Genomic DNA, 20,450 nt, shown 5'->3' on the forward strand with positions numbered 1-20,450 from the left:
GGGCAGTGTAGAAGTGCCCTGAGAATCTATACATCATATAATAATAAATCTCACAGGCTTTATTTGCAACTTATAATTACCAGTGTACATTTAGATATGGTGAAATTTACCCAGCTTCTTTAGAGACACAGAAGTTCCTGATGCTGGAGACCTGCTATGGTTATGATGCATCAGACAAGGAAAGAGGACTCCATGCTCCTTGTATGCAATAGAGTTGGGCTCCACGACTGCATTGTGAAGGGCAGTGGGAGGTGTGGTGTTTTGGTGGCAGGCAGAGCTAGTGCATTTGAGATTAAACAGATGTTAGTTCAGGTGCTGAAATAATAATGACCTGCAAAGTTTAACTTAAATATGCAGATTTTTTTAAACTAGGTTCATTTGAGCTGAGACCTTGAACTTCAACATTCAACTCAGAATATTTTTACAGATTTGTTTTGAGGTTCTTCAAATACAGCTTATAGGAAAGAAGTTGAAACCATTAACTACAACAACAAACACCACTCTACTCTGTGATTATGCAGTTATGTACACTGAGTATGTAGTTATAGAGTAAAAACTTTTAAGGGAATACTTTAAAATACGTTTTCTACTCACTTTTACACTGCCATTAATCATTGTTAATCAGCTTCCATACACCTATATTTTGTTGAGCAGCCCATTAATATGTTTAAATGCAGCAGATGTATGAAATAAATTTATTATAATAGGCCTATACATGGACTTCTGACTCTTTGGTCTTCCCGGATACATTCTGTAGCGTGCAGTGGTTTTATATTACACTTTAACATATATACACCAGTTGGTAATAGATTAAACTTGTAGGAAGGGCAATGTAACACACTCTGGCTGCACAGATACTTATTAATGGCCTGAATCTGCCACCCTGACTTTCAGGGAGTAGTCCCTTACATGTGAATAGTCCCATGGACTTGATTGCAACCACTTGCCTAATAGTAGCAGGGTTCTAATTAAGGGTACCTTTAAAATTTCCTTTCAGCTGTTTTTGTGGCTTTTCAATGAACTCTTGCTGCTTTTCTCTGGGGCCCCCTAGTCAAACATGCACATTTACACTCTGTAGTCTGAGCTATGGGAGGAGCTGCCCCTACATGAATACTTCATTTGACTAAGCTGTTCTGTAAAATTAAGGCTGCGAATGAGCTGCAGAATTAGATTAAAGGCACATTTATTTTACTCTGATTTTATTTCCTAACTTTTCAGTGTGGCAGTGTCCTGGTGGCAGAACCACCACTGATGTACACCCACTTCCATAATTTGTGTGAACAGACATTTTGGGGCCAGGCATTTTTCCAAAGCTTTTGAGTTAGAGAGCTGTAATTATAGTTAGATGTATATTGTAAATAATTCATGCATGTTCTATATGAACAACATTGGGTTTCTGCCTGGTTTTCTGTAACATAGCTGCATAATGATTTGTTTGGATTTTGTCTCAGATGATTGATAGTGCAAAGTGTTGGCAATGATGTGAATTGCTTTCAGGCTGTCTCGAAAATTGCTGTACTAACGGTGATTTCTTCTCTTTTTTTTCTGCATGCTTGTCTAGTCTCGGCAGACACCTGAGGGCGAGTTCCTCCCTCTCGATCAACTTGAACTGGATGTAGGTTTTAGCACAGGGGCAGATCAACTTTTTCTTGTTTCCCCACTTACAATCTGCCATGTGATTGATGCCAAAAGCCCCTTCTATGACCTCTCTCAGCGAAGCATGCAAACTGAACAGTTTGAGATTGTCGTCATCCTAGAGGGCATTGTGGAAACAACTGGTGAGTAAAAAAAACAAAACAAAAACAACCACCCAGCAAAAATTATGTTTGTATATAGTTTATAATTGTGTTGCTTTTTCCAAAAGCGAAATAGATTTTTACAATGGCTTTTATTCTGTTGTCGTAGAATGTCATTAATGAATACAAGGTTACTGTACACCTATTTTCATATGAACTACATATTATTTGAGCGATTGTTTTGAAAACTAAAATGTATATTTCATAAATATTCATCTGCTTGCCCAAGAGGGTTGGTAAGCTAATAAAATAACAGAAAATATCTGTAGAAATTGATTCAGCTGCTCAGTTGTGCCTGTATCGGGCCTTTTGGAAAGTAGAAAATAAATGACAGATGCATGCAGGTCTGTTCTCTTTGCAGTCTTTACTGTAGAATAATGTATTTTATGTTTGCTGCAAGGTACATGCATGATTGTGTTGGAGTTACTAGTGGACAGACTCACCAGTATGCTTGCGTGCATGCTGATAAGCATGGCTTCAATGGGAGAATATTTAGAGATAATACATTTAGGAAAATATTCTATTTACTATTTTTTCAGTTCATATTTTTGTTTTTAAATATTTTTGTACTACCCAAATGTAATAGGGAGGAAATATTTAAAATAAAGAGAAACTTTTGATATTAGATTCCTTCTAAAGGGGAAAAGTACACTGTGTGCATAAACAAGGGAGTATATTTTATGAAGAATTTATGCCACTAACTGTATTTTTAATCCAAACATACTGTTCTAATCCTGAACATTGTCAGCAGTAATGTAATTTGAATACACCACCTTTGGTTCCAAAAAAATACCAGTTTTTTGAGGATGGAATATTGAATAATATAGGGCCATGAGCGTGTGGACAAGAGTCAACATGCACAGAGGTTGTGGCAGGATAGAAGCCAGAGGGACTAAGCTCGCAGTCCTTGAATAAATTCAGTTCAGCTTTCACTGAAGTCAGTGAGAGCAGAATTAGGTTCTCTATCCTTATTCAACTAAAACTCCTGCTAACATTAGTGAGTGTTTTGCTTGTGTAAAATCTTAAGAACTGAGACTCAGAATGTTTATATAAACAGAACTACTATGCATATGCTATTTATTAGAGATTGGTGATATTGGAAAAAGAATTCTGCAAATAATAAATGGAAATTTTAAACTTGCTTAGGCTGTGTTTTCACCCCCTTTTTAATTCACTTTTTGTAAATATTCTAGTCTTAAGATGGTCTTCATGTTATCAAAATAAGCTGCTGGGAGTAGGATCTTATTCTGCAAACCCTAACTCACATGAATTTTTAGGATCAGGAGCTAGATGTATAGAAGTAGACAAAAGTGTGATAAACGAAGTGAACAATAATATATGGATAAAGCATGAAAAAAATGAAAGCACTTAGAGTACAATAGAGAGAATGTGAACAGAAGATAGAAGAGGAGAAGCTCAGAGAGAAAGCAACCCAATTCTTGAATTAACTGGTGAGAGATGAAGCAGAATTAGACGATTAGAGTTTGAGAATGTAGAAGAAACTGTGGAGTGCAGCAGGGAAAGCAGGCTCTGAGAAATTAAATGGGAAAAGGATGGTACTGTAAGAGGACTAAGACAGAAGAAGTGTGTGTGTGGGGGGGCTGATTTCATACAAAATACATTTGGCATCTGTACTATGAACAGTTTTTACCATGAATCTGATCTAGAGAGAAGAAAAATACAAGTGATACAAATAAAAAACTGAAATAAAAAGGCAGTCTAGTCTAGTTTCTGGTGCTAAACATATTACTTGTAGGGATTTACCACATGTTTCTGGATTGAACAATAAACTGAATCTAGTGGAAATAAAGTGAAAAATTAGAAAGTTTCTCTATTACCTTTTACATTTAGAAAAAAAAATCCTTCTCCAGTTTTTTCCTTCCTTTCCTTCCTACCATCTCTTCCCAAAATATACTGCAATTTAAAATGAAAACTTGTTTAAATTTTATCAACTGCCATGTCACCTTCTTTTTAAACATACCAGTTCTGATCTTCTCTAAGGACCAGATTGTCATCTACCTGGGGAAAACCTCAGAGTTCCCACTCAGACTGTTCTGATTTTTTGGGGGGGATGGGAGGCAGGATTTGCCCACACACAGACCTTGAAGAAGGCTTACCCCCATAAATCTCTGGAAACCCCATGGATCTCAGGATACCTCGCAGAAGCCAGGGCTGTGCACATGGACATCCTTTCCTATGCACTAGTTCCTAGGCTCACTTGTCTTGTGATTGCTCCTGAATCTTTCCTTGGGAGATCAGTTCTTATAGTGGAAGGTGCTACCTCTGTAGGGTAACACTAACTCGTCCACTATTATTTTGCCTGGGTTTCTGGGCTGATGATGCTGTGGAGAGGTGGTCACCCTCTGACCACATGGTTTTCACATAGAGAGGCTTCTGTGATCTCTGAGACCAGGAAACACCACTTAGCTTCTTTCACATCATTTGGGTTCCCCCCACAACGCATAGCCTTAAATATTGCACGCTGACGTTTTTCTTTATTGGATCCATTTACTGGCCTTTTTTAATGGTGTGTTCATTATAAGTTTAACTGAGATCCTTGGATCACTTTTCACCACTGTGAGCTCTTCCTCGCTCTAAGGAAGTTTCTGATGTAATATTTTCAATAAGGGGAGTAGATTTGGCAACAGACCCTACTGCCTTCATATGGTAAATTGAGGCTAATGAGGAACTCCCTTTCTGCTTTGATTTGGGGACAGCATCAGCCCACACATTTGGCCTTAAGAGCATAGCTTTAAGGGAGAGGATCCTCTTTTGAAAATATAATAATAATGTTGCTATGACTTGTATTCATATAGATGTCACTTCTGCAGTGTCATCTAATGGTCACAGTTGAATCATAACAAAGACGCAGAAACTGTAGTATCCAAACTCCTTTGGAAGAGTGACTGTATTTCCTCAACACAAAAATGTTCCAAAGCAGTTCCAGGGAAACAAAATGGGTTAGAACAAAAGTGGACAGATTTCTCTGTCTGCACTAGCAATATGTGCTTTCATAGGCTTTCCAGCAGATATAATCTGAAGCAGGAATTTTTCCTCCAAATTTGGACAGCAGGTGCAGCTTGATGTATGTTTACTATAATGAGTGTATCTTAAATAGAAGAGTATCTCTGTTATTCCAGTGGTATTCCGAACTAGTATGATGTAAATTATGATGACTAAGTGCCCTGCTTCCCACCTTCCATTATTGTGAGAGGTTGGGATATCTCCTTGAAGAACCAGGTAAGGGTTATATAAAAACTACTCTTTTTAATTTTAAAGTTCAGTAGAGAAACAAGTGGCCAAAAACAAACCAATCCTCCCCGCCTCCCGATTTCAACCCTACAAAATATTCCTTCTATCTACTTTAAAAGTGATCTGCTAATTTACAGCTCAAACAAGCATTAAGACTCCTGGCCTCACTGAAATCAATGACAAAATTCCCATTGACTTCAATAGGGCAGTATTTCAGCTCAGTCATAACCTACTGCTACAGCTAGGTTTCTGCTTGCTCCTTTATTTTTAACAGTTGCTTAAGCGCTTCCCTTAGCTGTTCAACTCAACCCTCTTGATGATGCTGATCTTTAGAGTTGCTGAACAAAGGGCATTGCATCTGTATAGCATCTACCAGGATCAGTCCATACAGAAGAGAGGAACAATAATTCCCATCTAGAAGGATTAAAATCTTCCTGCCAAATAACCCCTAGAACCAGGAAAAACTACCAACAACATCACTGTATATTACAGACATTCCTATAGTAAAATTATAATCTGGGATATATTCTGTATATTCTGAATCACAATTGCAACAAAATGCTACCCAGTTACTAACATACGTCTCCCCAGAGGCCACCTCTAAAGTCAACGTTCACGTTACTCACCCAGCTTTTAGGTGTGCCTGTATCACATGGAGCCCCAAAGTGGAAGTAGGACACCAAAGGAAAACAGCAGTTTCCTGTGTCACTGCCTACTTTGTTAGTAATGGTTTCCTGGTAGGAAGAGGAGGATGTACTTCTGTATAGGTTGGCGCTGACCCATGTAGCAGTGAATGTATGAGGTGGCCTTGGAGAAATACCATTCCCACTAACACACATGCTTGCTAAAATTTGCTGAATGTAATGTAACAGCAGAAAGGAGGAGAAAGGTGAAAGGCAGCGGCTCTACTGCCAGCTACATTAGTGGCTATAATACCACTAGTAATGCAAGAGGACATACCTGCAGGTGGATGGGGGCTGTGAAGAAACAGCCTGTCACTTTTCCTTCACAGGACTCAGCTTGGCTAGAGCTTTTTCTGCTGTGGGTTTTGGGCCGCTTTCCTTGCCAGCAGTGTATCATCTGGGGGTTTATTCTGATTACTTCTTCCCTCGTGTAGTGTAGGACCAGTGCCTTCAGGCAAGAAATGGCCTTCTGGCAAACAACACTCTTGGGTGAACTGGTCCCTAAATCTCAGCCTAATATACTCACCTACAACAAAATGACATTTTGTGCCTTGCTGAACAATGATCGCCCTAAGGGAGTGTAGGAAGACAAACAGTGCTAGTGTAAGTGGGTATACTGGAATGTCTGAGATGATTCCCTTTATGGTCCCTGTTTAAACATTGCTGTTCTTGATGCCTTCTGTAGGATCGACAGGCATGGACTTCACTCCTCCTTCCATGAAATTATCTCTGAGTGACATGCAGGTTCCCAAAACATGGTTCCATTGACCCCCTCTCAAACTTTCAGAACCTTCCCTCAATTTAAAGCCCACCAGACTTCTTGACCTGTATCTTGGTGGGTTGTCCTGGTAACCTAATGATGAACATCTTTTAGGATGAGAGCTGTAAATTGTAGGTATCCATAAAGTGATACCAGTATCTCTGATAGAAAAGAAAACTACATCCTAGACTGTTACATGCACATTTGCTGAATCATAATATTCAGAAATATTCTTGTCATTGCAGGAGGTTTTGTAATGTTAGAAATAATTCCATTTGTTAACAAATTTAATCCTTTTTTGTAGAAAAAATTAGCTTTTACATAATTTCTTCACCCTTTGGTCTCCCTCACACTTTCATTTGGATTTCTATGTTCTCTTGAAAGTACATTATTTTTACCTTAGATGATCCTTAACTAACAAGCCTAAACAGTGGATTGGAGCTCTGTATCAAGGATGGCTTTTAGCTATCCTGGCTCTTATATTATTCCACCTCTAAATATGTATATTTACTATTAGGGAAAAATCTCAATAATTTCATACAGACTGGTTGATTGCCTCAGGAATGAGAGAAAAAGAATAAGTTGTTTCCTAAGGAATTAAATTTGAAAGTTTTGGCAAGACTGAACATTTAGGTCATGCACACACTAGATTCAAGGGGTAAGAGTAACCACATCACACAGGTTTCTTTGAAATACTGTATTAGTATATACTCAATCTCATTTTCTCTTTTATAGTAAATATTATGCAAAATAGATTCATTTTATTTATATTTGTGGAAAGAGTATACAGGTGAGTCGCATCATACGCGCATTTAACTTATGCGAATTCAACTATACGCGCTCGGCAAAAATAATGAAAAATAACAAGATACCTGTAAATAGTACAGGCGATTCCGCCCACCATTCCACTCAATGAGTGTATGCCCTGGAGAGAGTGTGAGATGGGAGACGTGAATCTGCTGTTCCCTCAGTCAGTCTCAGTTCCCGCGTGCCTCTCATAGTGTGAGCATCTCACTGCGCTGAGTGTGATTCTAGTGTTTAAAGATACTGTACGTATTTTTCATACAACATGGCCCCTAAACGCAAGCCAACTACTTCCTCTGGTGCTCAACTGAAGAAACGGCAATCTGTTCCAAGGCTGGAGGAAAAACTGACTGTGTTGGACTTATTGTGAGATGGTATGTCTGTCTCCAACATGGCGCATAAATATGGCCACAATGAATCTAGCATCCGCGCCATCAAGATTCGAGAGAGAGAAATTCGTCAAGCTGTGGCATCAAGTGCTCCAATAACTGCTAAGGTGATAAGCCAGGTGCGTGATAAGACTTTACTGAAGACTGAAAAGGCATTAAACTTATGGCTGGAAGACATGAACCGTAAACGTGAGCCTATCGATGGCAACACTTTGCGAGAAAAGGCTCTTAGCTTTTATGCACTGTTCAAACCTCCTGCCGAAGAGGGACAGCCTTCTGATGAGAAGGAATTCAAAGCCAGCCAAGGTTGGCTTAACAGTTTTAGGAACCGCTTCAACTTCAAAAACGTGCAGACTACTGGTGAAGCTGCATCTGCCAATGAAGAGGCAGCAAAAGCCTACCCCGAACAATTAAAGAAAATCATAGAAGAAAACGGCTATCTTCTGGAACAAGTTTTTAATGCTGACGAGACTGGGCTCTTCTGGAAAAAAAATACCCAACCGCACTTACACTTCAGAATCAGAAAGACAAGCCCCTGGCTTCAAAGCAGGTAAAGACCGTGTGACTGTGGTGTTTTGTGGCAATGTGGCTGTATATTTAATAAAGCCGTGCTTGCTCTACAGGGCTGCAAATCCCCGTGCCCTAAAAGGCAAGAACAAAAATCTCCTTTCTGTGTTCTGGCAATCATATAAAAAGGCTTGGGTGATGGCAGCATAATTTCTGGATTGGTTCCACAAGTGTTTCATTCCAGAGGTCAAGCGGTACCTCGAAGAGAAAGGACTTGACTTTAAAGTGTTGCTGATCGCAGACAATGCTCCTGGCCACCCTGCGGCACTCTGGTTTGCGCATAACGACATTGAGGTTGTCTTTCTTCCTCCCCAATACCACCTCCATCCTTCAACCTCTCGACCAAGGCGTGATTCGCTGTTTCAAGGCCACGTACATGAGGCTTACGTTCTCGTGGATATGTAGCGCTATGGATGCTGATCCCAGTCTTAATGTGATGGAGTGTTGGAAGTCCTTCAACATTGCCGACTGCATCACTTATATTAAACAGGCAATGGATGCAATCAAGCCTGAAACAGTCAATGCATGTTGGCAAAACCTATGGAAAGAATGTGTAAATGATTTTAAGGGTTTCCCGACCATTCACAAAGAAGCGAAACGCATTGTTCAGGAGGCCAGGCAAGTGGGTGGTGATGGCTTTGTTGACATCCTTGAGGAAGAAATTGAAGAATTGAGAGCCACAGAGAAACATTGACTAACGAAGAGTTAGAGGAACTGACAGAATTGTCTACAGAAGATGATGATGAACAAGAAGAGCCAGCAAGTTGGAATCTTTCATAAATTTGCTGAAGTGTTCCAAGCAGCGAAACACTTGAATGATTTAATTTCTGAATACGATTCCTCTATGGAATGAAGCCTCAAAATCACATGTAATATTATGGACAATTTGAGACCGTATCAAGAAATGTTTGAGCAGCTCAAGAGACAACAGCAGCAGTTGTCAATCACCATGTTTTTCAAGGAAAAACAACCAGCAGTAGATGAGCCTACGTAATCAACTTCTCGAGCTGAACCAGAGCCAACCACTTCGTCTACGACTTGCTCTCCGTCACCTCTGTCTCCTGGATCGACATCAAGCCCTGATGACCCCCTGTAATTACCTCCTGTAATTTAAAAATACAGCACTGTAAAATTATATCTTGCATATGTACTCTTTATTATATACTGTACATTACTGTATACATTATACCTTTATACATATTACTGTACAGGGTTGTATACACAAAACCATGTACAGTATACTGTACTTTATGGGCGATTTAAGGGATTTTCAAGGGTAATTTTGACTATACCGGATTTTCACCTTATGCGCTGACTTTAGAACCTAACCCCCGTGTAAGATGCAACTCCACTGTAGTATAAAAACTTGTTCTACTTTAACGTGGTAAAATACGTATCAGGGTACCTTACTGGCTTTTAAACACACACATTGTAAATGTTGGCATCTAGGGCTAGATATTGCTTCTAAATGCTAGCAGGTCTTTCAGAGCGGAAGTGGAGATTTCTGTAGGATTTTATGTATTTTGCCACCCTCCCTGCAGAATTTTTCAGGAAAAAGGCTTTTAGAAAACTCAGCCTTCTATGTTGTCAGGCTATTTGGAATCATAAATAAAATAGTGTTAGTTGCTTCCAGTGTACTGCTTAAATGATGCAGGAAAGCAGAATGAAAGTTTTAAAATGTGCTGGCTCTTTATGAATATACACACTGAAAAGAGCATCAGGCCAATGGAATATTAAACAAACAGCTGAAATTGTTGCTGTTGTCTGGAACTAGAACTTCACTTTCCATTATATGCAAAGTAAAGCTTCTTTTCAGGTTTTTTTCACAAATGTCTTGTGAAATTCAGTGAACAGGTCATTAAGTTTTGTGTTTGAATGAACCTGGTTTGCAGGTCACGCTAGATGGAACTAATGGCAATATTGGAAAACAGCTTGTGATATGCCTCATGTGACCTATCCTAGTCAGACTCTACAGATAGCACAGAAGAACCTCAATGCTTGTGAATGTTTAGATGGCAAAAAAAAATTGCAATGTGTGTTGATGAAGTTCAGATGAACTTCAGCAGTTTTTGTAAATGGCATTGGTGGCAGAATTTGAACCAAAGCATGTCCTCCCCCCCCTCTTTTTTTTTTAATGAGAGTTTGAATTAACTCTCTCACAGAGCTCTAGTCTAGAAAGGTTTATTTTTGTTTTGTTTTATTTAGGCTGTGGTTCAGTTTAGCTAATTTTTACTTTCATTACTTATCTATCTTTGTCATAAAATATGTGCTGATTGAAATGAAATACTGTCTAACTGTTACAAATATCTCCTCTCGACAAATACCCTTCAATAAAAATGAAATTTCATGGCTTCCAAGATCTGGTGCACCAAATTTTTGAAGAGTAGCTTTTCACGCTTAATACTTTCACCTGTGCTTTTATAGAAGTCCTTACTTGGTTGGTGTCAGGGTTCCTTCCCCACTCTGAACTCTAGGGTACAGATGCGGGGACCTGCATGAAAGACCCCCTAAGCTTATTTCTACTAGCTTAGGTTAAAAACTTCCCCAAGGCACAAATTCCTTTGTCCTTGGATGGTATGCTGCTACCACCAAGTGATTTAAACAAATATTCAGGGAGGGCCACTTGGAGCCCTATCTCCCCCAAAATATCCCCCCCAAGCCCTTCACCCCCTTTCCTGGGGAAGGCTTGAGAATAATCTGCCAACCAGATAGGTAAACAAGGTGAGCACAGACCCAACCCCTTAGTCTATAGGACACTGAAAAATCAATCAGGTTCTTAAAAGAAGAATTTTATTTAAAGAAAAGGTGAAAGAATCACCTCTGTAAAATCAGGATGGAAGATAACTTTACAGGGTAACAAAAGATTCACAAACACAGAGGAGATCCCTCTAGGCTTAGTTTCAAAGTTACAAAAAACAGGAATAAGCCTCCCTCTAGCAAAGGGAAAATTCACAAGCTGAAAACAAAAGATAATCTAATGTGCCTTGCCTTATTTACTTACTCTTTTTGCAATATTGAGACTCATTTTAGGATGATTTTAGGAGAAGGAGTTTTTCTGACCTGATGCTTCTCTGCTTCCCCAGAGAACACACAAACAAGGAGCCCAAACAAAACCTCCTCCTCTCCCTCCCCCCCCCCCCCCCAAGATTTGAAAGTATCGTCTTTCCCCATTGGTCCTTTTGGTCAGGTGCCAACCAGGTTATTTGAGCTTCTTAACCCCTTACAGGTAAGGAGGAATTCTAGGCTACCCTTAGCTGTATGATTATGACCGTTGGCTAAGGAGTTTATTGATTATCCAGTAAAGAAAGGTGGAAAGTGTGCAAGTTTTCCTGTTAAAAAGAATACAGAAAGCCTAACCTTTTAAAAATATACGTTTATGGTAGATCAGTAATTTTAATTGATTAGCATCAACGTTTCATTCCAAATCTGCGTTTAGTGTAAGTTCAAAACCTTTATTTTTGATGTTGGTCATGTTTCATATATATGATAAGTCTGTTAATGCCATTACTATTCTTCAGTGATAATAAATATGAGGTGAAGGTTAGTAGTTTAATGTTTCATTTTAAATGTAATGAAGGATGGAACATTTTTGCTATGTCAAGTGAACACATGAGAAGCAATGATTCAGTGATAATCCTAATTGTCCTGATCCCGGCCTCATTGAATTCAGTAGCAAAATGACTTTATTGACTGCAGTGGAATCAGGAATATGCCCCGTATCTCAAAATGTACATGTAGAAGGGACTGCTTTTTACTACATGTTATTTACCACAGTGATTGCATGATTGAGGATATGCAAGGGAGTAAAATTTCTTATTCCCTAGCATTTGTCTCTGTTGCTACTCTGGCCAACATTACTTCCCCCTTTTAAGTTCCCACAATGTGGGAAGCGTTCTCGGAGAACAGTTGCCTTAAAAGTGAGCAAGGGTTTTTCTGAAGGAGTTGCAAGCAAGGGATTCGGATTGTGTTTTTTGCAGCTTCATTTAATCTAGGTGTGGGTGTCAGCCACTTAGGAAAGAAGCCCCCCATCCCACTTCCAGATAGCAGGTTTCCCACAGAACTTTATTCCCATGCAAATTCTTCTGTGGGATTGCAGGAAGAAAGCAGGGCATAGTTTTAACCACAGAGTCCAAATCTTTCCATCCTTCTCTGTCCAAGCCTCATCCTGTCTGATAGCTGATGGAATGATAGGGGCCATTATCTTTTTGCTGTAAAGGCAAAACCGTCTATTAAAATATTTTAGCTTATTTTATTCAAACTGATTTGAAATTTAATTTTTAGTGTTCAGATTACTGAACATTCCAATATTATAATGACAACGTGTTGAATTTGTTGCCACATCTATCCTGGCATATGGTTGATTCCAAAAGTCAAATTTAAGGCATATGCAACAATGTACTGTATGCACCTGTTCACGTGACATAATGCCTTTCTATTGTTCTGGTGTTTCTCTCTTTAGACAAAGATCTTCTCTGTAGCCATTAAGTAAACTATTGTTTGCCTAGAGAACTGCTTTTTTAAAACTTAAAATCTGACTCTACTTTCAAATTCACAGTATCAAAACATTTTATTTTTAGTTCCGATGCCTTAGTTCAGTAAGGGTGAACCTCACTCTCGACAGAGGATCAGCACAGGGGTGAATTTCAAACACAATGAATTTATATTTAGAATGCTATACAGCCTTTCTTCCATTTTGCATCTACCCTTTTTTATTTCCAAACTGAGTTTACATGTCAGCAGAGGGGATATGATAACATAATATATCTGAATTTCAAAACCTTAAGCAGCCCTGTAACACAGTCAGTTTTCTGAAACTGCTTTCTTTTTTTTATAAAATTGACTTGCAGACAGTCATTACCATGGAGAAGGGATCACTTTAGAAATAATAAAAATATCACATGGGGGAGCTGTGTTTTCCCCTTCAGTTGTGAAGAGCTCGCAAACTAATCCTTCGTGGTTCATATTAGACTCTTAGTCCAGTGCATTTGTTGATACTAACATGACAGAATGAACAGCAAAGGCCTTTCTTAGTGCTTATTGTTTCTATAGCTTGAGTTTAAATGGAAATTCAATACCCATCTGCCTAAACTCAGTTTTTGCTTTTTTTATGGTAAAATATTCTCAATACGCTCTTGAAAAGTACTGTGAACATAGGGGCCAATCCTGTAGTCTCCCAGCACAAAGAAATCTTACTGAGTTCTATAAATGGGTGGTTTATAGGATTAGGCCCATGGAGGACTTCTACCTATTAAACTCATCCTATTTTAATAATCTAATTATAATGAATAAAGTAAAAAAAAAATCCTTAGTTGAGAGAGTGAGTGTAAATTACTAAAGCTACTGTGCTGTTTTTAATGTCAAGAATTCCAGTGAACATTTGAAGAATCTTCATTTCAACTGTTTTCAGCATTCTCTATCATCTCATTGATACTGACATGCCAGATATTGCATCATATAAAAATCTAGTATATGAGGTTGAAAGGAAGAACTTTATTTCCTTTTTTTCTAAAAAAACAAACAAAAAAAAAAACAAACAAACAAAAACCAAACAACTAAAGCAAAACAAAAACCTGTGTGAAGGAAAATATAGAATTCCAATTATATTAAGAAAAAAATATGAGATAGTTGGACTCATGAGAAAAGTATCAGGGAAACAATGTAGCACTCAATTTTTTTAACGTGTTTTATATTTTGAGACTTTTCACTTTTTAAATTCTTACAGACATTTATTTGAGAAGATCTTTAAAAATGAAAAGTTTTCCTTTAATATATGGGCTTCAGCATAGTTGGAAATAACTTTTAAAATGTGATATTAAATAATAGAAGCACATTTGGTTGCCTTTTGAGTGTTTCTACTGCAACCGAACTAGTAATATCATGATTAGATCATTGGGAATGGCTCTGCTTGGGGAATAATCTTTGATCGAAAACTCAGAGTTGCAAGAGGAGTGCACACATTTTGCGTGTCACACCAAAATAGTGGCATGTTAAGTTAAAGTAAATAAAAATGGTATTTAGAAGTGGGAGGACATATCACACCATTTTATGTTAATGTTAAATAAGCATAGGTATAATTGAGGCCCTAATTAATAACATCTCTTTGGTTTTTCAGTTCTAAGGTTAAGCTCACATAGATTTTACCATTTGCTTTGATGGGCTGATTTGACAGTTATTACTCTTGCAGTGAAATAGCAAGTTTTACTCCTGATTGCCCTTGTTTTTGTGTCTCTGAGAAGTTAAATTTGAGCAAAGCTATTAACTCCCTATGCAGAAGCATGTTTTGGGGAGAAGTCTGGATAGCTGATGATCACCTTATCTGCCTTCTCCTTCCCCCTTGAATGAGTCCATCCGAGCATGATACTCATAACAGATGCATCAAGAGTAGGATGGGGAGCTCATGTGGGCCACCTTCAGAGTCACAGCCTCTGGTCTCCCCAGGAGTCAAATGTCCACATAAATGATGTAGAATTGAATGCTATTCCACAGGCGTGCATGAGTTTCTTCCTGTTACTTCAGGGTGACACAGTACAAGTGCTCAGTGACAATACTACAACAATATACTGTGTCAACAAACAGGGAGAGGCATACTCATTGCCACTGCATCAGGAAACAATCAATCGTTAGGACCAGTGCATCAATCACCAAGTCACATGAGTACCAACCCTTCACATTCCTGGTCTACAGAACGCTATGGTGTACTACCTACAAGTTCTTGCTGACAATATTCAGACAACCATAAATGGTCTTTCTAGGATTCAAGACATCTTGTGCAAGTGGGGGTATTGGACAATAGACCTAAACAAGAAATACCACAGATTCTGCTCCATTGGGGAACTTGGTCATGGCTTTCTCTCAGGTCCTTTCTCATTCTGTGATCACTGAGGGTCATGTATGCCTACCGTCTATTCTCCTGATACTGAGAGTGCTTGGGAAGATCAGACAGGATGCAGCCCCGATGATACTGATAGCCCCAGCATGGCCCAGGTAGTTCTGGTACTGTGATCTCATGAACTTGTTAGTACGGCCTCCAATCAACATATCCAGATATGATCATACAATTGAAGGGGCGAGTTTTGCAGCTGGACTCTTCTTCCCTCCCTCTGGCTGGCTAACATCTACAGATAGATCCTCCTCCTTGACAGTTCCAAATATTGTAGCATAGAGCAGCAAGACTCCACTAAACCCACATATGCTACCAAATGGAAGATATTCTTCATCTGAGCTGTAGAGAATTGGCTGTCCCCTGTGGGGGCTCTGCTTGTCATCACTCTCTACTACCTGCTCACCTTAGAACACTCAGGTGTCTCCATTAGTGCCATCAGAGGGAGACTATCTGTGCTCAACACCTTCTGGTGGAAGGCCCCCCTGCTTTCTTCCATCCAGCCATGACTAGACTCCTTATGGGGCTTATTCAAGTCTTCCCACCAATCAGAGATACCCACCCTCCTGCTGGAATCTCAGTATTGTTTTAACATATCTGATGGGTTCTCCCTTTGAACTGCTAGCATATTCTCCTTTCTACCAACTGTCTATTAAAATTGCCCTTTTAATTGCCATTACATTGGCCAGAAGAATAGGGGAGATTCAGCTCCCTGATGTTGGGATCTTCCCATGCTGTTTTCCAGAAGGACAAAGTGACTTTGAGACCTCACCCAAGGTTCTTACCTAAAGTGGTTTCTGATTTTCATGTTAATATGATGATTCACCTATTTGTCTTCTTCCACAAATCTCACCGTAGTTGGGTGACAAGCCATGCTTTATACTTTGGATGTTGCCAGGTGCCTCTCTCACTATTTACTGAACAAAGCTCTTCAGGAAATCTCCAAGACCAGTCATTCTCAACCAGGGGTCTGGGCCCCCCTGGTGGGACTTGAGGAGGTTTCATGGGGTCCACCAAGCAGGACTGCCATGAGACTTGCTGAGGCCCAGGGCAGAAAACCAAAGCACCACTTAATGGAGCTGAAGCCCGGGGCCCCGAGCCCTGCCACCTTGGGCTGAAGCTGAAGCCTGAGTAACTTAGCTTCATGGGGCCCCCTGTGGTGTGTGGCCTGGGGCAGTTGCTCTGTTTGCTACTCCCTAACGCTGGTCCTGCCTTTTATATGCAGAAAAACAGTTGTTGTGGCCAGCTAGGCCATGGAGTTTTTATAACATGTTGGGGAGGGTGGGGTTCAGAAAGAAACAGATTGACAACCCCTGTCCAATGTTCCCTCTAATTTTTGACAGGCCGTGTGCCCAAAATTGTCTTCTGTGGAAATTTTTGTGCGTGCTGTGTTTCGTTGTGTGCGTGGGGTTTAGGATCTGTGTGTGCACGCACACGCGCACAGCTTAGAGGGAACAGTGCCCCTGTCCTAGACTGTTTCTAACATTTCTCAACAGAATGAAAGGGCAACCTATCAAACTGGTTTCAGACTGTTGAGACATGGTATGAGCTGGTCTAGTTAGACCCACCTGTGCAAGTTAGGGCTCATTCCACCAGAGTCCAGGCAGCCTCTGTTGCATCTCTTGAGGCATTCTAATTCAAAAAATGTTTGCAAAATTGCTACTTGGAGTTCCATTCACACCTTCACCCTGCACTATTCCCTGTTGGAGGGCTCGAGATCAGACGCCTGTGTCGGTAGAACTGTCTTGCAGTCATTATTCTAGTAGACTGTAAGCACCACAGGACACAAGTTACTGCTTGTGAGTCTCCGGAAGTGGAATCTATGTGGAAGAAAGAATGGTTACTTAATCCACAACAACTGTGGCTTTTTGAGATGTGTCATCCACATGTATTCCCCGACCCATCTTCCTTCCATGCTACTGTGGAGTCCTTGTCTGCTTGGTTTGTGTTTAGCTAAGGCACTGGCAAGCAGTTGCAGCCTCACCACCCTTTAAGCCCTTGGTGGTGGAGTGCTAGAGGGCATACAGGGTGCAGGGGCAGCCCCTACAGACACTGCCACTCAAAAAGATTCCAGTCTCACTCACATGAAGTACATACACCCCTGAAGTGGGTTCTCAAAAGTGGGTTCTCAAAGAACCACAGTTACAATAGGGCAAGTACCCGCTCTTTATTTCCTTTATAAACTGCTATGGCTTGAGTTGCAGGTCAAGAACTGGATGGTGACATTTTATCAAAATGTGATTTCTAACTAATTTATTATTGCTCACCCAGAAGCTATTGAAATTCTCTAGTACTGGCCACTTGCACTTTTTACTCTGCACTTTCTCCTCTGGCACTTTCTCCAGAGTATTAATATCTTTCCTAATTTGAGGTGATAAGAGAGCTTGTATGCATTTATGTCATAAAAATTGTAGATATTTTATTTTTGTTGTTGTATGCACCAAGCTCCAAGTACTGCTGTAGTGTCCATGCTCTGCAGGCTATTGAATTGTTGGGCTGGGTAGTAATATGTGAGATGTCAGTGCGCTGTCTTCAGGGTAGCGCATAGTTTATTTTTCTTCTTCTTCTAAAGTAGCTTTAATCTTCCATAGGATTATATGTCTCTGAGAGGAGTGGAGAAATATTTTCTATGTGTTGCTTGTAGGCATGAATGTTACAGGGGAGGGAGTAGGAACTGTGGGTTTTCAGTCCTTTTGAAGGATCAGGAGAAGGGAAAACCAGACAGTTATTTCTGGGCCCCTCAGCCCTCTCTTGTCACCTGGGGAACATAAGAGAGGAAGTTGTCCTTTGTAGCATTGCAAGAGTATGTTCTCTCTGCCCCTCCCTCTATGTTTACCGTCGAATAGGTTGTATGTTTTTTTGAAGCAGGGACAGTGACTTTCTATATGCTTGCACAATGCCTAGTACAATGGCATCTTGATCTGACTGTGGCCTGGGTGTAACTGCATTACAAATAAGTGTCAGAATGTACCCTACATTTCTTACTCTAACATAGGCCTGTATATATTATAAATTACAACTACCAATGAAACCCAGAAACAACAACTTTCCAGTGACCATGAAGCCATTTATAGCCACTGGTGTTTATCAAATTGTCATAGAACTGTTTCATTCTCTGTGCCTTTTTGCTTTCATCAGTAAACTTTTATGTGGCTCCTTATCAAATGGTGTTTGAGAATTGTTGCTTCAAAATTGAATTAAACTAAATCACTATCTAGTTCTCATGCATCTTATCTGAACTGTGCAAACCTCTGGAAATGTATATTAAGATTTTATTACCACCATCTTACAATTTAGTTATTATCTGAACAAACTAAGGGCTATAACATTTTAGCATATTTTAAAAATTTCCATACTTTTTCATAAGAATTTAAAACATTATCACTTTAAAAGTATGGGGGGTCTAGGAGTTCCTCAGTATAGTTCACCTTAAAAGCCATAATTCTTTAAAGGACCAGATATTGCTTATAAGAGCAACAGCTTTAACTTAAGGGGTATTTTTACCTACTTAAACATATATTGAGTAATAACTGTAGCCAAACACACACATCAGAGAACAGCTTTATGATCCAAAAAATAGAGAATACAAACAAAACAGAAGACTTCTCACGGTTGCTCTTGGCACAATGCTGTTATAGAAAGCTAGACTAGGCTAGTGTTTGAGAAGAGATGATGGGAATAGGTGGGAAAGTTGTCCCACTTAAATAGGCAGGAATAGAAAAATTAGAAGAGTTTTCTCCTCTGGGAAGGGGGAGGCAGGATTCTAATTATGAGCGGGTGGGGATAAAAGAGCATAGGAAGTGCTAAGTATCTTGTGAACCTCTGTGCAGACCAGTACATATCAGTATACCTTTTCTGTTCTAAAGGCTGTAACCAGAATGGATAGATGCACAGGGAAATGGACTTAGATGACCTTATTTATGTGTCTCCCATCTGTAATTTTTAAGTTATGAATTATCAGGAGAAAATCCAAATTGGTGGTCTTTGTGTGGCAGCTCTGTAAATCCACCTCACTCTTCAGCTAATAGCTGAATTATGAATTTACTGTAATTCCTTCCTGTCATGTAGGGAAATATAACCCTTTGACAGGTACTTTTCCATCCACCCACTCATTTGTGAGACAGAAGCAAAATAAATGAGGCAGATTTTCCATTTCTTTATTCCATCTGCTAAATCCTAGTCTGTCACTTTTTTAAGATGGTCTATTTCTATTACCTTCTGTCTAATGTTAATGCATTTGGAAAGTGTTGAACTGTGATTGCCTTTACTGAAAGGACTAATAGAGTCTGACTATGTAATCATATCTAGCACATCACAATAATATTTGGTGGTCTCGTGATGTGACACTCATATTGCAGAAGATGTAATCCTTTTTCTCCTTGAAATGCTTTTGTGTAATTTTTACTCATCTCCCAATTCTGTTCCTTACCTCACAGTACATGTTTGAATTGTGCATAAAAGCTTATGCTTAGGAAATGCTTTGGGAACGTGAAAAAATAGGTTGCCAACATTTTTGGATTATTCAAAGAAAGCTGCAAAGCAATTCCATGTGGTTCTACCAGGTTCCTCAACCCTATCTCAGATGCCTACTTCTGAGGTGTTTGGGGCCAAATTTTGCTATTAGTGCTGTAAATCTGGAGTAGAGCCATTGAAGTTATGGAGTTACTCTAGGTTTACATTGATGTAGCTGAATGATTAATACTGCAGTCATTTTTTCTGTTCTTCTTTTTTGTATTTGAAGGTCAGCTTAGCATTACCTTGCTTCTCAAAGATCGTGCAAAATTTTTTTGGGGGGGAATAAATAAATAACCAGCTAAGGTGCTCAAGAGTGGCCATGACTCGTGAGGGTAATTTCTAATAGTTAAGGACCTGAAAATCATCATTTGATATGTATCTAGTCCCCAGAGTATTAAGATGTACAAGTTTTTGAAGTGCCCCCAAAGCATTTATTTTCAAAATTGACTGAAGTACTGTCCTATTTTTGTGAAACATCGTTGTAATAAAGATTTTTTTTTTAGAAATCTGCTGTTCATATAGGAATAGTGAAACTTCAAGAAATTGTTGCTAGAGAAAAATAATGTTTGAGTCTTATATTGGATTTCCATCAGAGGCCTCAATTGCTGCATATGCTTAGGAGCCCATATCCTTTATAAATTGCAGTATTATCCTGCAACTTACTGATAAGCTACTGAAACTGTTACCAAGTGAGCATTTAATCAGAATCTGAAACTTGTAGGCACCTAGAAGGAAATTGGTTCATGAATTCATTCTTAAAGCTTATTTAATGTTATTTTGAAAATGTTTAAACAGAGCACAGAA

The 20,450-nt window shown here is 39.3% G+C and overlaps 1 protein-coding gene across 1 annotated transcript in view; it reads left to right on the forward strand.

The window, feature by feature from the left end:
- The window catches only part of KCNJ3 (potassium inwardly rectifying channel subfamily J member 3), a 196,258-nt gene that overhangs the window by 16,760 nt on the left and 159,048 nt on the right, over positions 1-20,450 (forward strand). Inside the window, exon 2 of the mRNA XM_007056676.4 lies at positions 1,562-1,778. Within this exon, the coding sequence (XP_007056738.1) occupies positions 1,562-1,778 (217 nt within the window). The remainder of the gene's footprint in view (positions 1-1,561; positions 1,779-20,450) is intronic.

Source organism: Chelonia mydas, chromosome 11 (assembly GCF_015237465.2).
Source record: "Chelonia mydas isolate rCheMyd1 chromosome 11, rCheMyd1.pri.v2, whole genome shotgun sequence".
NCBI classification, from domain to species: Eukaryota; Metazoa; Chordata; order Testudines; family Cheloniidae; genus Chelonia; species Chelonia mydas.